At 41.1% G+C, this 19653-nt stretch overlaps 1 protein-coding gene across 1 annotated transcript; it reads right to left on the bottom strand.

The window, feature by feature from the left end:
* Nucleotides 1–3561: 3561 nt before the first annotated feature.
* Nucleotides 3562–15733, bottom strand: LOC126403162 (cytochrome b-245 heavy chain). Its single transcript, XM_050065667.1, has 13 exons — nt 15597–15733; nt 13317–13409; nt 11694–11804; nt 10278–10362; nt 9729–9877; nt 9126–9307; nt 8906–9038; nt 8693–8785; nt 6968–7221; nt 6056–6218; nt 5737–5883; nt 5520–5644; nt 3562–5338 (listed from the first exon to the last, which is right to left on the bottom strand). Exons 1-13 carry the CDS (start codon nt 15639–15641, stop codon nt 5221–5223), a joined length of 1698 nt encoding a protein of 565 aa, XP_049921624.1. The 5' UTR covers nt 15642–15733; the 3' UTR covers nt 3562–5220.
* Between the last annotated feature and the right edge of the window lie 3920 nt (nt 15734–19653).

Raw genomic sequence — 19653 nt, 5'->3', positions numbered from 1 at the left:
AAAATTTTAATCATTTGACAGCCCCACTATTTATTTTATGTTTTTCTATCGAACTTTTTATCGACCTGTTTTTTTTTCTTATTGAACCACGCGTCTATCGATCGATACATATTGTCATATTGAATTATCGCTTAACATGTGCAACATGACATGCAGTGCAACAAAAATTAAATGTATTTTTCAGATTTTGTAACATAATTTGTATGCTTAACATTTCTTATTTTAGTAGTAAATCGTACTTGCTTAATGTTCCCCACAGGTACCATCTGACTTCCTACTGACCTGTCATTATCAGCTGGCTGGACCGGGACCCTGTCAAACTGGTTCCTGGCCAGGAATCACTTAAAAAATTGATTGGTGTCGTTGGTGTAGCCAGATGATGTGCTGACTTGTGCTGCACTGACAATGGCTTCTGTATAATTGTATTCAAATTCCCTTTTGTACCTACAGGTTGATGAGCCCAAACCTACAGGCACAGTACAATTTGTGTGGAAGGGGACCTCAAAGGAAGCTTTCGTTTGAGAAGCTCCGCCTCTACTCTGTTGTAATAGGTAAAAAAGCACATCTATACTATAGTGCTCCAAATCTCTGTCTGTCACTTTGTGTCTGTAACACTGTGTCATATTTCTTCAACCACTTGACGGATTGAGATGAGACATGGTGGATATCTTCCTTGGAGCACAAGAATGTTCCTGTATTGACTTTTAAGTTGATACCGGAACTGGCGTGCCTGCACGAGATGATTGTTTGCCAGTAATGGTGGTTTGGCTTCGCCAGCAGGCTCCAGCGGGTATATTGAGTAGTTGAACAGAAACAGCTCTGTCACTCTTTCAGCACATGCACACAACAAATGCAAGCAAAGCTAATTCTCATGGTGAAAAATATTACCAAACCTCAATCCCAATTTTTTTAGATTATATTTATAAAGTTACACTTGGTTTTGAAAAGTAAGTATCTTATATATCAGCTGTTTTGTTGCAGTCGCAACTAGTTGTGTAGGTGTGAACTGAGCTTTAGAGCATCTGCAGCTGAATATTTTCACTGCTTTCTACAGCCAATCTTATTTCATGTCTTACAGATAGTGTCCAGAGGAGCACGCCTGACTCAGAAGTAAACATTCGTCGGATGATCGGCGAGTACCTGAAATTTGCCCCAGCTAGGCAAAAAGGCGGCAGACAGAAGGTGGATGACGGGAGTGAGGAGCCGTTAAGCTCCTGTTAAGCTGCTGTTTGAAAAGTTTGTTTTGTTGTTTGCTTGAATCTGATGAATCCAACCAAACCGGAGTTGCACCGTGGTTACCCGGCGCTTCAAGATAGCTACAATGCTAACCTATGGGGGCAAACGTTTTAACTGCATTGGGCTTCTAAACACACTCAGAAAACCATTTCAAGACCTGTGGCACATGACTTGGGTCCTTAGAGACACCACCGTGCACATTGGACTCATAGTGTAGAAACAGTATAAACTTTGTGTTTTTGCATGGAGTCACTCACCTCAGATAACTCTAGTTACATCCGGAAAAGCAATTACTAGCCGATTGTTGAGCATCTGTGGCTATAGTGGGTGAGCGAGCAGACACTTGACAATCGGCTAGAAAATTGCTTTTTCTGAGTGTGTGTAGAGGCCCAATGTGGGTAAAACGTTTGCCCCCATAGGTTAGCGTTGTAGCTATCTTGAAGCGCCGGGTAACCACGGGAGAACTCTGGATTGGTTGTATCATTTTCAATCAGGTTTTTTGCTTCCCCCAGCACTGGGTGACCCACAGGAAAATGATATAGGGGTCAAAAATGGCCAGAGTTCTCCTTTAAGCTACTGTTTAAAAGGTTTGTTTTAGTCTAGATGCCATTTGTTTGCTTTGATATTTGAGCTGTTTTTTACTTTTATTTGAATGTGTCTTCTCTTTAATTTTAATGTTAATTTTTATTTATTTAAAGAGAGATCAATTTTGTATATGCATGTTTGCACTTTATTTTATGTATGTATGTATGTATGTATGTATGTATAATTTATTTTAAAACAATTGTAAAATTTATTTTAAAACAATTGTAAAATTTATTTTAAAACAATTGTAAAATTTATTTTAAAACAATTGTAAAATTTATTTTAAAACAATTGTAAAATTTATTTTAAAACAATTGTAAAATTTATTTTAAAACAATTGTAAAATTTATTTTAAAACAATTGTAATATTTATTTTAAAACAATTGTAAAATTTATTTTAAAACAATTGTAAAATTTATTTTAAAACAATTGTAAAATTTATTTTAAAACAATTGTAAAATTTATTTTAAAACAATTGTAATATTTATTTTAAAACAATTGTATTCAACGTGAGAGTCCAAACATAATCCAAGATCTCTGTAACACAGGAGGTTAATGTAATGTCAACATTGGGATATGACGTAAATATGATTTTCATACACAACCATAATGCAATGGTCATCCAACGTTGGAGTACAACGTTGTTCTAATGTTGCATCACCGTCAAGTGTCAGCTGGCTCACCTGTTTGTTTGTGTTTACAGGAAGCTGCACGGTGAGATGGGAGAACCGCACCATGTACTGTGTGGTCAGTGTGTTTGCTGTGGCCATTGCATAGGACACACACACACATATATATATAAACAAGGATGAGTACCAGCGGTGCAGTGTGTCCCTGTGGACAGCAGGGGGCCACAGAGTGCCACACAGATGGAAGCTTGACCTTTGACCTCTGAGGAAACTCTTCAGCCTTCAGATGCATGACCTCATGTGTTTCTCTTGATCTGCCGTCACTGCAGTGCTTTCATGTGTCACAGTGAGCTGTGTGTGTGTGTCGCTGACGCCTGGCAGCATGCAGCAGCTGCGAACCTTCTTCTTCTTCTGTGGTTATCATGTGCATCATGTCAACACCAGACAGAGAGGATTTTTGTACTCAGCTGCAGGAAAATAAACATGAAGACATTTATGAGCAAACAGTGTCCAGTCATTTCTTCAACATGTTCATTTATCACACTGATGTTCAACATGTTTCCTTTATTCATGTTTCACAAACACTTTCACCCTGGGACAGTTTTGAGGCACTTTACCTGACTCTGACATGGGTCACAATGAGTACCTGTACTTGAATTTTATTATTTTTTTACAGCCAAATAATGATACACAATATAGTCTTACAAAGAAAAATGAAACAAAACAAAAATAATTTTTTTTTTTTTTTAATTAATTACAGGCAAGAAATTGTTTTTTCATTTATTTTATTCTGTAAATTAATTACAGGCAAATTATTTATTTTATTCTGTAAAGTAATTACAGGCAAATTATTTTTTTCTGTAAATTAATTACAGGCAAATATTTTTTTTTTAATTTATTCTTTAAATTAATTACATGCAAATAATTTATTTATTTTATTCTTTAAATTAATTACAGGCAAATTATTTATTTTATTCTGTAAAGTAATTACAGGCAAATATATATATTTTTAATTTATTCTTTAAATGAATTACAGGCAAATAGTTTTATTTTAGTCTTTGAATTAATTACAGGGTAATAATAATACACACAAAAACAAAACAAAAAATATTAAATTAAAAAATATTTTATTCATTTCTTTTTTATTACAGGCAAGTAATAGCATGCAATATGGTCTCAAAAACAAATAATATTTGAAATATTTATTTTATCATATCCTGCTGGGTCGTTTCATCTACAGCAATGCATCATGGTCTATAAGATCATCATATGTTTGTAATGTGGCCGTCCTGTGATGGTGCAGCTGATCTAAGAGGGTTTTAAAAGAGTTTATTTGGCTGAAGAACCATTCAGGCTGAAAATAAAACTGCGACAAAACTTCTCTGAAAATTCAAGTTTATTATCCGAAACAGGGATTTCACTTGGAGCTGGGTGCAAAACAATAATTAGACACAACACAGTGTGAGTGGTGACAGAAATACACACCACTGGTTTGACAGGAGTCCGAGGTGACGTCTAAACGGCGTCTGAAACCAAAAGGTGATCAGTTTACAGTGATGTAAAACAAAACCTTCACACAGAGAAGCTGCAGCTTAATAATGACTTTAACTTGACATGAGCATGGTGTGCCACAGGGAGCAGTCCTGGTGTTTCTTTCTGTTGTTAAAGGGGTTTATTTGAGTGTAAGTTTGGTTATCCACATGTTATATACTTCCACTGGCCGATAGACTGGTTTAATGCTCGCTGTTTTATGCGCCGAGCATTTCCTCGCTCTAGGCACCTGGTGTTTTTGCCGGAACGCTTTGAACTCCTCGGGTTGACAAAACCCTAAACTCAGAGCGGAGAAGTGGCCCACATTCTCCACGTTTTCTCCATTGTCTGATCAGATGATTTGAGAGGCGGGGCTTCTGTGGTGGTCATGACAACAAGTTTACAGTTGGTAAACAATGGAGGAGAAACTGGTGGTAGTGGTTGCTGGATACCCAGAGCTATACGGCTGATGATAGACAGCAGGTTGTCAAACTGCCCCTGAGTCATCCTAAAATATACCTGGAAAGGAATATGCCATATTGGAGAGAAGCTCCTGGACCAACTGGTGGTACTCCCCATGATCCAGCCTCTTTTTTAGGGTCTCATGTACCCACACAGATCTCTGTTTATCTGCTGACAGCCTCTCACCCTCAACCAGAGCTACAGACAGTACCCTCTGCCTCAACATGGCAGCAACTACACACTGATTACTGGAGGATACATACAATAAAAGTTACAGTAGATTGATTACACAGGAAGGTTAGGGTGAGGAGGTGATGGCGTGGTTGCTTGGCAACAATAAAAAGGCACAGCAAGCATTTTCTTTTTTTACGAGCAAAGCACAAAAAAACCCTAGAAAGCTTGAGTTTGTTTTTGATACTTGTTTTTAGCACATTAAAGCTTCTCATCAGCGCCACTGCAGCACACAAAACCTTTGGACCTCTGGCATCAACAAACAGAAATAGGAAGAAAAGTTTTGAAAGCAACAGTTTCACTTATTGTTGTAACACAAAAGGAGAAGAAGGCAATGTGGAAAATACCACATCCTCCATTTTTGAGCAACAGCGGGGTCTTTGCAAAACGAGCGTGGTGAGAAGCAGAGCGGAGGCTGGCGATGGGCTGCCATGGTTACGGCTGTAAATGTTTAAAATAACAGGCGTGTGTGGTGTGACGTATGTCACGAGCTCTGCTGCTGCTGCTCTCAGTACTTGGATGTTTCCTCTGTCTCTGCCGGGCGCCATTAGAAGTTCTCCTTGTTGAAGATGAACTTGACGTCGGCCTCAGAGTGAGACAGACACTGTTTCTCCAGAGATTTCCCCAGCTGAGGCGGGCCGCACAGGAACACGCCCACTTTGGTCCTGAGGACAGAAAACACAGCTTTATACACAGCTTTTACAGTGTGTGTGCAGTGTGTGCACGTGTGCAGTGTGTAGGCAGTGTGTGCAGGTGTGCAGTGTGTGTGTGTGTATATTGTGCCTGCAGTGTGTGTGTATACACAGTGTGTATGCAGTGTGAAGATGATGGGACAGACGTCCTCACCCCGGGTGCTTTGAAGCGATGTTGGTGAACTCGTTGTCCCAGTTGGGTTTCCCGTACAGCGTCTTCTGTTTGAGCCCTGTGATTGGGTCGTTCTCAGCCTCGTGGTGAACACGGAAGTGCGCCGCCTGATGGAGAAAAACACAGACTTTAAAAAACCCTGCACCACGGGCAGTTTCAGTTTCAAGTTTAGCAGATTTTTCCAACACGCCGGCCGCACCTCGGTCTCCTTCCAGCGGGTGAGGTAGATGTTGTAGCTGAGGAAGTCGGTCACGCCCCTCTCCGCCATCTGACCCTCCAGAGACTGCAGCAGGTCGGCGAACCACTCGAAAGCCTGCGTCTCTGGGCACAGCCAGTAGAAGTAGATCTGGAGGACGGCAACAAACAAGGGTCACTTTACTAACTGTGGTAGGCTGGAGCTAATATTAGGGATGTATCCAAGACTTTAGAGGGATACTTTAGGGTCCAAATTCTTCCTGAGTGAGGACCACGCCAAAAGTTCGTAAGAGGTCTTTTGTCAGCGTTCAGGTCTCCCTCACCTTCTTGGTGAAGACGTCCTGGTTGTTCTGGATGCGTTTGTACCACACAGACTTGAGGATGGAGGCGAAGGGAGTCACGCCGATTCCCGCGCCCACCAGCATCACCACCTCGTAACGAAACACGTCCTCACTGGCCGTACCGAACGGCCCGTCTATGGCCACCCTGAGGAACATCACAAGAGAAACTGGTCATGATGGGAGGCACAAACATTTTATCCATCAGCGTGTCTAAAAGTCTCTGTGCGTCATTTTTGAAATTCGTCCAGTATTTCGAGGGGAACAGCCTGAGCCTGTCAGTGACAAGAACACTCTAGTGAAGGTGCACTGATGTTTTGAACGTTACATTGCAGCTTGTTTTGCAACGCTCTGTCAATACTGGACGAATTTTAAAAATGTGTTCCCACTAGACACTTAGACACAAAACCAATAAAAGTTTGGCTCATAGTTGAAAAATACCAAAGTTATCCTTTAACAACTCAAACACCTAAAACATGACAATAGAAAGCATCTAGACATCGGCTTTTTTGAACGATGTCACAAGCCAAAAATGTTTTTTCAAGCATGTGTGAAAACGTGATAGTTGTTTAGCAAGTACAGTCAAAGTATATCTCTGCAGCTCTTAATAAAAGCCTCGTTCTTTCCTTTTCTTGTCTGAAAGTAGAACCGGAAAATGCTCCAGCTTACTCAGCAGGACCACTGTGGGCAATCTGATCTGATATTGGCGGACATTATTGTCTGAGTTCCACTCCACTAACCGTCACTAGCACTGACAATGAACCCCTCAGGGCTGTAAATGTGACCCCTGTTGGCAGCTCTTCTAAGCAGTGTTGCATTGAGCAGGCGGCGAGTGCAATCATGTAATCATGAGCAATTTCTGGCCTTTTTTATCACCCTCTTCCCCTGTTGTCATACTTGGGCATTTTCCAGGCCTCCTGAGGCTCCGTTTTGTCTCCTCCACAGGCCTCGTACAGCTCCTGGGTCCAGTCTCCAACGATACGGATGTGGGCGCTGAAGTAGTCCTCCTCGGGCGCGGAGGTCAGGGTGAAGGGGTGCCACTCCAGCCTGGAGACGGACGGACACTGGATGAAGACGTACTGACCCACCTCCATGTGGAAACCTTTCTTCTTCATCTGCAGCTCCAGAGTCTTGGAGGGGTGCATCACCACCTGAGGGACAGGTACGCGGTTATTAGTTATAATTAGGCCCTTTTATTGAGGCTTCTTTGTCAAAAACAGGCTGAAACTAAAAGTACTTTCATTATTGATTTGTCTTTGTTTCTTTGCAATTGTTCAAGAAAGTGTCGATCACAACTTCCCAGAGCCCAAACTGACGTCTGCAAATGTCTTGTTTTTGTGCGACCCACAGTTCAAACCCTGATAATTGGAAGTGATATGTCAAAAAACACATAAATAATTAGATTTTAAGAGTCATCTAGATTTGGTGTTTATTCTATACCAATGTGTTGGACGAGTGGGACAAATATACAGTTTTGCAGACACTTAAACATGGATGAAAGTTTGAACGAGTGAACCTTAAAGTCTTGAGACCCGAACTTTTGTTTTGTATGCATTTTTAACTTCTCCCAGCTATTTGGGATCAGTGGCAACTGATAAGTATAAAAACTACACAATGTCAATGATAATAAGGTCCCAGTGTCCTCAAACAAGTACTTCCTAATTAACAGTGTCTTATCTTGTTCCTGCTGCTAAAAGTGGTCAACTTTGTTGCCATATCAAACTACAAACATTATTAATCATACATAAACAAGTTCCAACCATAACATCTGATCACCTCGTCCACTTTTGTGTCAGGATCAGCTGCAGACTGACTTGGCAGAGATGGCTGCCATCTTGTTTTTACGTGGATTAGTGTAGTGTGCTCGTACTGCCACTAGATGGCACAAAAAGTGTCCATGAACGAGGACAACAGGTCAAGTAAACTCAAAATGTGATGTCCACACATCTTCACCGACTTGCTAGTGATAATATTAGTGAGTGAGTAAGCTAAGGTAACGAGCTAGCTTTAACTAAGCTATGCTGCATTGATCTGGTGTTGGTTGCTTTGTAACCTTAGCAGTATCAGCTCGTTAGCACAGCTCACCGACCCTCGGCCTCACTCCGTGCTGCTAGGACACTACTTCCCCCGGAGGGCAGTGGACATGAGCTTGGATCATAGCCGCTGTAGCAACTTGAATTCAGCCAGCGGAAAACCCAACCCTAGGGTTCAGATTGGACTGATGGCCAGCAGTAGCTCAGGGTCAAATCTATGTAATGGCAGCAACAGAAAGTTTGCTAATCGGGGGGAGTTGGGTGCACGGTAAAGGTCCATCTCGGCCTTTTGCGGACATTAGCAGACTCCATGTCTTAGCTAATGTTAGCTATTGTCGCGCACTGTTAGAGAGACAAGACACTTGGGAAGACGCATTGCGTGACATCCTTTGGACTTTCTCAGAAAATTCGGCCCTGCATTCAGTCTACAGGCTGTTACAGAGGCAACTGAGAACGTCGGGGAAGGTCTCAGATTTTAACGTTAGAATCTGTTTGCCCATCGGCAATGAAACCAATCGATACTGGTCAAAAGCAACATACAGAACCTTTAAAACTCCCTGTAGTTGACTGTTTATTACAGCATACACACCTTGGTGATGACCACTTTCTGGTGGGATCGATAAATGCGGATGATCCTCTCACACACATAGAGGAACATCGGGGCCACCACCCACTTCCACGTCTGGAGAAAAGGTAAAAGTTGGAAAAAGTATGCAGACATGAATAAAAGACGTAACATACTTAAAGTATTGGACTGAGATGAGTGTTTCCCATGAACACCCCGCGGTCTCTAGAAGCTCACCCCTGGTGGGTTTCCAGCAAACTCTGGGACGGCACAGTTGGACCCGTTCTTTCCCCAGTTGTTAAACTGGTTGGCGCAAACCTGGTGGTCATTTGTGTTCAGGCTACCGGCTGTCTGCCCTCGCACAATCCGCCTGCAGAGGAGGAATGATTATGGTTATTGTAGGTGGAGCTCGTAGCATTCAAGGCTAGCAGACAGTACATAAATGCAGATTTCTTACCCGGCCCCGTGGAACACCAGCCCGATGAAGAAGATGACGAAGAGATGGTGGGTGTACCAGAACACCTCGAAGTAGGACCTGCGGATGACCTCCATGGATGAAGTGATGATGAGGATGAGGGCCAGCGTGATGGCCACACCCGTCAGCCCGGCGATGGTGGTGAACATGACGATGGTAGGGTTCTGCATCGAACACACAAATAGCACGCATTAGTCATGGCGTGGGTCGTGGTCACAGGGTCGTCACCTCAAACATTTGTTTCCACTTGAGTCACACCCCTGCAGGTTGTGTTCGTTGGCTAACTTCCCTCATCTACCGCCGTCTGTTTTGCCACAGTTCCTCCACACACCACACGAGAAAAGCCCACAAGAGGCTTCGTGTTTATATTGTGATGACACAAAACATCTTTCAAAGAAACGCTCAGTACTTTAAAGAGGAAGGACAAATACCTCCAAAGAGGAAGTTTGTTACATGAAGTAATACTCTTTCTTTTTCTAACTCTGACACCAAATTTGGCAACAAGCTGCTGGATTTCACAGATTTGAGCAACTCAAGAAGAAGCGTCCGACTACATGTATGAACTCTGCTGTAACCTCGACTCACCGTCTTGTTGGTCCTGATGGGGTTCAGGAAGGCGGCGTTGTCATTGGTGCCGATTTCGGACAGGACGAAGGGTAGCCAGCTGCTGTTTCGATTCAGCTGGGCGTCCATGAAAAACTCGAAGTTGAACAAGTGGGCGACGATGTGCACGGCTGTGAAGGCGTGAGGAAGAAGAGAGACAAGATAAGACACTGTCAATTAGGAAGTACTTTTTTGAGGACAACGGGACTTTATTATCGTCTCGTTTTAGGACATTAAGACTTGAGATTGAGATCATTGACAATGTTTAGATTTTATACTTATCAGGTCCTTCTGATCCCAAATAGCTAAGAGAAATTAAAAATGCATACCAAACAAAAGTGTGGGTCTCATGAGGACATTTGTTTTTTGTTACTTTCCGTTTGATTCTTATTTAAAGACCCCTCAATGAACATATTTTAAGTCGTGCTTTGTCGGAAACTGTCGTATAACTTCCTCTGAATCAGTGAAGAAAAATCTGACATCATTTTATTATCTCTCAACACTCGCTAACGTCTTCTGTAAAATCAATACCTGTATGGAAGGCGATCATGTACGCCACCAGCTTGTGAAAAGTCAGGTTTCGATCCAGCTGGCGAGCAGCTGTGCGGCTGCAGCACTGAATGCAAACAAGACAGACAAATATTGCAATGTTAAAAATAAACCCGAACAACAACAAAAATTGTGTTAGCAGATAAATTCAGTCCTGGACTAGATCGCTGAATTTTTTAATGCTGTATAGCCAACCCAGTTTAACTCCGTCCTTTAACGTCAGCTTGATAAGCGGCTGGTCGCTGTTACAGTTTAATGATTCTTGGCAGCGTCAGGGGGAAACGCGGCAGACACAAACGAAAGTTAAGGCGATGAAAGTCCGAGTAGAGTGGGTGTTCCTCCTAAACTGCCGCCTGACGAAACAGCCCGACACAAAACGCTGCACACACGTGAGCGCAGTGTACAGAGAGGCAGTCAGAGCTACAGGCTACAATGAGGCTAAAAACAGAGTTCAAATGACGTTTTTCCAAACAACTTTTTATGTCGGGGCTTCAGGACACTTGGATCACTACGGACGAGCAGTATGGAGATATTTTGTGGTTTCAATTCTGTGTTTTTTGGACGTTTGAATCTGGGGCGCCGTCAGCCTCCATTAGGTGGAGTTGTGTTGCTACCTCCTCTCCCCTTGGATCTCCACAAGTGATGTGAGGACTCTAAAACTTCACCTGAGCCTCCCTCGGCATATGGGTGAGTAGATAATGGCTGAATTTTCATTTTTGGGTGCACTATCCCTTTAAGGGCGTCAGAGAAGGCTGACTAGGGTGGCTGGGAAATGTGGTGGATGGGTCCAACAACCACCGACTTTCACCCGGGAGGGCGGTTTTCTCTTTTTTTCATAAACCCAACCACGTGCTTTTGTTGTTGAGGTGTACCGACGTAGTGCTTTTATTTTGAAAGAGACTGTATGCAAACTGTACATTTCCTGTGAAAACAGAAGTGTATTTTGAAAACAGACAATGCATGTAACAGGCTGAAGTTGACACGGCGTCCCAGAACGTCAACAACCAACACACCCAGGGTACCTTGGACGTCATATGTGGATGTGGAAAGTCCATGAGCAAACGTCGATATGCGATGCGGTCGCAGTGAGAATGTGTTGGTTTGGTAGAGGTGGGATCAACACATTGTTCTGCAAGTCATGAGTAAGGATTGATTTCAGGATACATTTCGAAAGATGTAGCAAATCAACTGCGACTGGCTGTGTCAGGAAAACAGATCAGCATTGTGGACTTTCCTGAGGTGCGTTCTCGAGTTGTTTTATGTGTCGAAGATCTTTACAGTAACTCACCTAAAGAATAAATCAGGCGTCCACATCTTCATCAAGACTTGGTACTTTGGATTTTATCAGGTCTAAAGTCATCAAATTTGTGACTCTAGTCTGCTGTTTGGTGTTTTTACCTGGATGGTGCCTCGGAGGAAGGAAAGGAGGTTTCTGCAAACCGGCAGCAGGATGAGCATACAGTTGAAGTTGAGGCAGGCAGCCGGAGCTCGGGCCCAGGGCAGAGCTTGCTGATGGGACAGACACAGTGTTGGGTTACTTCAAAGTGTAATCAGATTACTTTATAATGTTCATTCTACCCCTTAAAGCTATATGAATGAGTGTAAAGCTGCGACTTTGAATACTGTTTCCTGCCTTTCTATATTTGATGCTCATAAGAAAAGTGAATGAAAGCGGCAGATTTCTGTTTCAGTTCTGCTCAGGTGGATGCAGCTGTGCAGCCGCCGGTGTTGACTCAGTGTAACGTGAAGCCAGCTGTGACCACAGAGCAAACTTTAACCCTCGCGTCAGACCTGCTTCCCCTCACTGCGAGGCGTGGCTAGAAGGTGGTGGTGATAAGCTGCGATTAGTGCGGGTGTGGATGTGTTTGGCTGCCTGGACTGAATAGTGAGGCCTTCGGGAAGTGTCGAGGGTTTTATATTGCCGCACTGTGTTACTGGAAGATAAATGAGTCACCTGCTGAAACTTAATCTGTCTTTCTGTGGCATCTCGGATGGTTTAACTTCAGTCCTGCTGGACAGCACCATTCAGACTCCCTCAACTTTATTTTAAGCTCTAATAAAGATCCAAAGCGATGCAACTAGTGGCCAGTAATTTACAGTCAAATATTTTACAGCGTGTGTTTCATTTAAGTGTTAAGTGCTGTAAAGTTTAGTTGATTCAAAACACACATTAAACACACATTAAACATGACTTAATAGAGACAATTTCAAACACAAGTACACAAATCAGCTTCACTATAACTCGCAGCATTCACAGACAAACACTTGTCTTTATCTGGACACATTTTCCCCACAAATACAACATGCTAACGTTATTAGCACAAGCCTATGGCATTTTACATTGTATAAATTAGCCTAGCAGCTAGCAGACTTTTCAGGGACAACAGCAACATTTAACAAAGGTAACGGCACATGATTTGGCTCCATTACAGCTCACAAGGTTCACTGACAAAACAACTGTCTTATACTAAACACGTTTTCCAAACAAATACAACATGCTAACATTATTAGCACAAGCCTATGGCATTTTTTTGGCAAACAAACACTTTTAGTGGACGTAGATTGACGATACATTTGTGAAATACTGGACCGATTTTAAAAAAATATTGTTGTCACATAGACATTAAAAAAAACACGAGGAAATAAGGTGTAGGCAGGTGAAAACTACCAAAGTTACTCTTTAAATCATGATTCCAGCTATGCACGCTGCATTCTTTTGCAGGACGTGCAGTAAAAGAAAAGAGAAGAAGATGTAAAGAAGAGTGGGCTGCAGTGTCTGCTATTCAAGCAGCTTGATGATGTTAATCTGGAACATTTTAGGACAGCAGTTTGAGGAAGTGAAAAGGGTCAGGTCCTGTTTTTGGAAATGGATCTTTTCATACAACCTTCATGAGTTGTTTGATTTGTTTGCACGGTAGCTCACAGACAGAGCTGATAAAGGTGCAACGTCAGCTCAAAAAGGACCAAAAGTAATTCATGAAATGAATGAATTAAAAATCAGCATGTGTAAATCAGACTCACCCCGAGCAGGACCCTGGTGTAAAACCATCTCTCCACCAGGAAGCGCGTGTAGAATTCCACAAACAGGTAGGCGTTGATCCCGAGCCACACCAACTGTGACACACATGCAAACACACTGCCGGTTAAAACAAAAGTTTCACTCCTATAAATCACAATAAATCAGAATCCAAGGATGAAGCATCTGAATCAAGCAATTAAGCTCACAGAGGTATCAGAAATTAGAATCAAGGTGACAGGGTGTATAAACATTTCGTGTGTCCTCTCACAGAGTTGGTGATTCAAACTAAACTTTCATCTCTGTCAGAGAAAACTGATCTGAGTTCAGACTGTTTACTTACAGCACAGCTACACTCACAGATAACTGAGCCTCCTACCTGCCTGTCAAACACCATCAACCCACAAACCTTCTCCAGTCCGGACTGAGTGGAGTCCTGCGGGGTGAAGCTGTGAGTCTGCGGGTNNCCACCACTGCAACTAACAAACTCCACAAATCCATTCAGCAGCTCCACCATACACAGTCAGACACACACGGCTGATTATTTACTGCTGAATTACAGCTCACAACTTGCACCAACCCAAACATCCTGGTGCAGACTATTTACTGGAGTTTACCAGCCTGTCGCTCATCAGGCATCTGAAGATCATTACAAGCACGGCTGTTCTCGGCTTTACATTTTCTCCACGTCTCGTCAGTGAAAATGAAGCATAGATTTTGTCTTAGTTTTTATTGTCAAGATTTATTTTAAGCACGTCATTGTCTCGATTTCATCATGGAAAAAAAGGTCGTTAACAAAAAAATTTCGTCCTAGTTTTCGTCAATGAACTTTACACCGGTATCATATCAGCGTTTCTATAATGGCATAGTGTATGAGCTGACTCTGTCATCTAAAGGTCACCTAAAGGTCGCTCAAGAAAAAACAACAAAACTGGTTGTGATATAGAGACATCGCTGCATTTCCTGTCAGGATAGTGCCTCAAAAACTAGGTATTTGAAGCCACAACATGATCTTTTCCTGACCATAAAGTGCTTTTTGTGCCTAAACCTGACAACACGTTAACCACAGCATTGTTGAAACATAAAGCTTCAACATATCACCTACATAATAATTCACAAATGTATCTGTGGTTTGCAGAAATGAACGATGCTGACGTTTTTTTCAGGCGATATGGTTGAATAAAGTTTCAGTTTTACAGTTTAATTTTTTCACAGATTTTCACATTTTTTCGAGCAATTTGGGAATGTTAAGTGGAATTTTCAAATGTAATTTAATTATTATTTTTTAAATATATTGGCCTGTAATTTGAAAAATGTGTAGGTTGAGAAAAAAGAAAAAATATTGCGCACAATTGTTTTATTTCCAACCATTTTTTTTCCTCTAGGCAGAGTAGCGAAACTTATCGTGGCAGCAAAGTGCCACAAAAAGTAGTTGTTTTCAGCAATTTGGGAACGTTGCATTTTAGAATGTAATTCAATTGTTGTTGTTTTTTAATTATATTATATTATATATATATTTTTTTTTTCCTGAAATTTTAAAATGTTTAGATCAAGAAAAAAAAAAATTGTGCACACTTTTTGAAAAATGTCCAACAGATTTTATTCTCCAGACAAAGTAGAGATGAGCTTTTAAATTTCATAAACAGCAGCGNATTTTAAAATGTTTAGATCAAGAAAAAAAAAATTGTGCACACTTTTTGAAAAATGTCCAACAGATTTTATTCTCCAGACAAAGTAGAGATGAGCTTTTAAATTTCATAAACAGCAGCGGTTCTCAACTATTTTGGGTTTAGTTCAAAGTTTTGTCGTCTTGTGACGCCTTCCTGTCACTGGTTGAATCATTGAATCATTTCTCAAATTCCTAAAATGATCCAATAATTCACAAGAAAAGCAAAGATTAGATAAAACCTGTAGTTGAAACATGTTTTTCCTACTTTATCTTCATCTCGCGGCCCTTAAAATGTAATTTTTCTTAATAGAATACAATATAAAAGTTCATTTAAATCAAGAACTATCTAAGTTAGCAATATTTTGGATCCAATCAGACATTTGATGCAAATTTTTGGCACTTTTTAAACTCTACGTTGTGGCCACATTTTATGCAATAACAGAAATATATTGAGATCAATACCCCTTCTCACACACATGCCTCAAACCAGATATGATATATCCTAACTCTGAAACATCCTGAACTTTTTTAAGACAAAATCAAATCCACACACTTTAAAAATGTAAGATTTTAAGAAGCAGCTATATATCGCAGGAGAAAAATCAAATAAACTCACAATTACAAAGACGGAGAGTCCCTCGTTGGCAGCAAAGTTCCCCATGATGAGCGCCTCTCAGCAAGTGTGTGTGTAGGTGTGTGTGTTACAGTGATATTAGAGAAGGAAGCAGGAAACAGTGAAGGAGGAGAGTAAAGAGTGCAGCCGACTGATTACTCACTTTATAACCTTTGTCAGGCGCAAATAAGGAAGTGACCCCTCACAGGTTTTTTTCACTAGCAGCAGCAGCGCGTTATCTCGTCATTATTCCTCCATAAATAAACGTGTAGGTGCTGAAAGCTTTCTTATCAAGTCTGAGATTATAATCTGACTCTGATGTTTAAACAAAGTTCGAGCAAACAAAAGCTGATCTGACGATAAAGAGAATAACAACAATGTTAGAGTTTCTGAGTGGATGTAAAAGAGTTCAGGGCGTCACATTTTAAGATATTCGTCTGTTTACGTCACGTACAGATATGATTACAGATTTTAAAAATCATTTCCTTACAGGCAAACGCTCTCCTTAGGGGCCAAAGTGTTTTTAAAATTAAATATCAAATTAAATACACTATATGGACACAAGTATTTGGTGGCCTGACCATTACACCAAGCTACAACAGCTTCCACTCTTCTTCAGAGGCTTTCCACAAGATTTCTGGGTGTTTCTGGGGTAATTTGTGCTGAGTCATTCTGTAGAGCACTTACGAGGTTAGGCACTGATGCTGGAGAAGGCCTGGCTCGCAATCTGGTTCCGGTTCATAAGGTGCTCGATGGGGTTGGTTTGTCAAATTCTTCCCAACCGAGCTCATCAAACCATGTCTTTGTAGTCCTTGCTCTGTGCACTGGGGCACAGTCATGTTGGAATAGAAAAGGGGCGTCCCCAAACTGTTGCCACGAAGTTGGAAGCACAGCATCGTCCAAAATGTCTTGGCACAATGCAGTCAGGCAGGTAACGTTCTCCCGGCATCTGCCAAACTCAGACTCGCCCATCTGACCGCCAAACAGAGAAGCATGATTCGTCACCCCACTGCTCCACAGTCCAGTGTCAGTGTGCTTTACACCACTCCACTCAACACTTGGCATTGGACTTGGTGATGTGAGGCTTGCGTGCAGCTGCTCGGCAGTGGAAATCCGTTCCGTTAATGCCAGTGGAAACTCAGAACTTTTCAGCTATGGAATCAGCAGAGCGTTGGCGACTTTTACGCACCTTGCGCCTGAGCAGCCGTCGACCCCACTCTGTGGTTCTACGTGGTCTTCTGCTTCGTGGCTGAGTTTTTGTTCTTCCTAAATGCTTCCACTTTCTGATAATATCACTGACAGCTGACCGTGGAATATCCAGCAGGGGTGAAATTTTACGAACCGTCTCATTTATAAAACCACGCTTGAAGTCACTGAGCTCTTCAGAGTGACTTATTTTGTATCACAAATGTTGTGCAAATGGAGACTGCATGGCTAGGTGCTCGATTTTATACACCTGCGGCAACGGGTCTAAATTTTCTATTCTCAAGCTCTTTAATGGCATCATAATATGTCTTTCGCACTTTGCGTCAATGTTTTATGTAAAGCACGTTGTATTGCCTTGTTACTAAAATCCATCTATCTTTTCATCCGCTTGCGGGGCTGGGTCGCAGGGGCAGCAGGCCAAGCACTGCACCCCAGACGTCCCTCTCACCAGCAATGCTTATCGTTCTAGCGCTTTAGTCTTGCCTTAACGTAGCTAACGTTAGTGTTAAAGGAAATGGCCACTTTAGAATAAAAACACAGACAGTACTTACTCACCCTCATGCCGACAAGAAGTCCAGTGTGGTTTTTTAATCCACAAAACCCGTTCGGGGTATCGGAGGATAACAGCTAGCCGGAATTTTCCATACACTTGAAGTGCATGGAACCCACGGCCACAATCATTTTGAAAATGTAATAAAACTCCGCTAATACATTTCAAAAATGTCAAAATGGCTTGTCTCTCGTCACGAGACTCGAGAACAAGAATGTGTCTGAACGTTCTCGAGTCTTGTGCAAGTTGCAGGCTAACTGACCACGGTGAGAAATGATGCTATAAAAGTGGAGTAAATTACATCTTTTCAAGTCAATTGTGCATGCCGCGGCTTCAGGGCACTTGGATTACGATGGATGAGCCGTTCTGACGTTTTTGAAATGCATTAGTGGAGTTTTATTACATTTTCAAAATGGAAATGCATTAGTGGAGTTTTATTACATTTTCAAAATGTGGGTTCCATGCACTTCAAGTGTAGCTGGCTAGCTGTTATCCTCCGATACCCCGAACAAGTTTTGTGGATTAAAAGACTACACTGGACTTCTTGTCGGCATGAGGGTCAGTAAGTACTGTCTGTGTTTTCATTCTAAAGTGGTCATTTCCTTTAAGATACTGTTGTCGCAGAAACAAAACTCACACGCTGGGAGCACATTTTGATGAAGCACTGGGAAGAAAGAAAACAACGTGTGGACAGCAGGGGTGGACCGAGTGTGATGATGTATCTGTGTGCATTTTAGGAACAAACCTGAAGCCCAGAATTCAGTTTTAACACTGACACAAGAAAACATAATAAGGGATAAGAATCACTGCCCCCTGGAACTGAAGCAGGGATTGATGAACGTCTACAAGGACCCTTCGATCTGAGGAAAATCTAGAAGCTCTTTCTGAAACCTCAACAGCCCTCTGAAGTACTCCTTGAGTTACCTTGAAGAGCCCATTGACAATCTGTAGATATGTTTAAAGATGTGTGAACCGCTCTTGAGGTCTCTGAAACCTGTAAAGGACTCGTGGATCTCTTTATCATCAGCAGAGAAAAGCCTTCGAGAGGCTCAGAGGAGAGGAATTAATCTACAGCAGGAAATGAGATGCAACTGTGTCTCTGCTGAGAGCTCACTTCATCACACAGAGGCTGCAGCTCTGCTCTGAACCAAAGGGTTAACAGCCGTCTGTGTTAAAGTGCTTTATTTCATTGCACTCTTCTGCTCTGCTGCTAATTTAGATTTGGGTTCAGGTGTTTCCCTTTCTGCAGTTTAGCTTGAAACAGGAAGCGTGTGGCAATTAATCTTCTGTTTTACTTCATGTTTAGAAATCTGCCACTTCCTCTGCATAAAACTCACAATGTCACCATCGCACATCAACTTCCTCCTCAACGGTCACCTGGCTCTGAGAGTGAACACATCCAGGACTCTTAACAGCTTGAATATTCAGATGTGTTTGGTTGATTTTCCACATTATCAGTGGATATAAGTGTCATACATATGATGAGAAGGGGCCTGCCACACCTACTGTTACAATTAGAAATGGCTGCTCAGGTGTATTGTTGGGCGGCGACCTCTTGTGGCCATAATCATTATGACGGGAGCAAAGAGCCAGGTTGTAACAGACATTTTATTAATATTTGTTGGACTTTTTATTAATGATTTTTCACATATTTTATCAATACTTTGTCTGTCTTTTTTTTTGTCAATCTATGAATATTTTTATGGACAATTTATTAATATTTTTTCAGACATTTTATTATTTTTTGTCTGACTTTTTATTAATAATTTTTCACATATTTTATCAAAATTTTTTGGACATTTTATTATTTTTTCTGACAATCTATTAATATTTTTATGGACAATTTATTAATGTTTGTCGGATATTTTATTAATTTTTTTCAGACATTTTATTAATATTTTTTTCTAACATTTTGTTGATAATTTTTTCAGATGTTTTATTAATATTTGTCTGACTTTTTATTAATAATTTTTCACATATTTTATCAATATTTTTTGGTCATTTTATTAATATTTTGTCTGACAATCTATTAATATTTTTATGTATAATTTATTAATATTTGTTGGACATTTTATTAATATTTTTTCAGACATTTTATTAATTTTTTTTCTAAGCTTTGCCATAATAGCTTATCATAGGGCTTAGGAGGTTATTCACTGAGTGCTGATCCTTTTCTAGAGCACAAACTTAGCCTGTTTATTTGAATTCTAACATTTTGTTGATTTTTTTTTTCAGACGTTTTATTAATATTTGTTGGACTTTTTATTAATATTTTTTCGTTCGTATTCTCATTGCAGCATTTAC

This window comes from Epinephelus moara, chromosome 16 (genome assembly GCF_006386435.1).
Source record: "Epinephelus moara isolate mb chromosome 16, YSFRI_EMoa_1.0, whole genome shotgun sequence".
NCBI lineage: Eukaryota > Metazoa > Chordata > Actinopteri > Perciformes > Serranidae > Epinephelus > Epinephelus moara.
Note: the sequence above shows the minus strand (reverse complement) of the source record. Positions and strands in the feature narration are given on the sequence as shown.

Bases quoted from the DNA above. Each gene is read 5' to 3' on its own strand.
- LOC126403162 (XM_050065667.1), bottom strand. From the start codon at position 15,641: ATGGGGAACTTTGCTGCCAACGAGGGACTCTCCGTCTTTGTAATT. The intron at 13,410-15,596 runs GTGAGTTTATTT...TGTGTGTCACAG, and splicing joins GACTCTCCGTCTTTGTAATT to TTGGTGTGGCTCGGGATCAA. The intron at 10,363-11,693 runs GTAAAAACACCA...GTTTGCATTCAG, and splicing joins TCCTCCGAGGCACCATCCAG to TGCTGCAGCCGCACAGCTGC.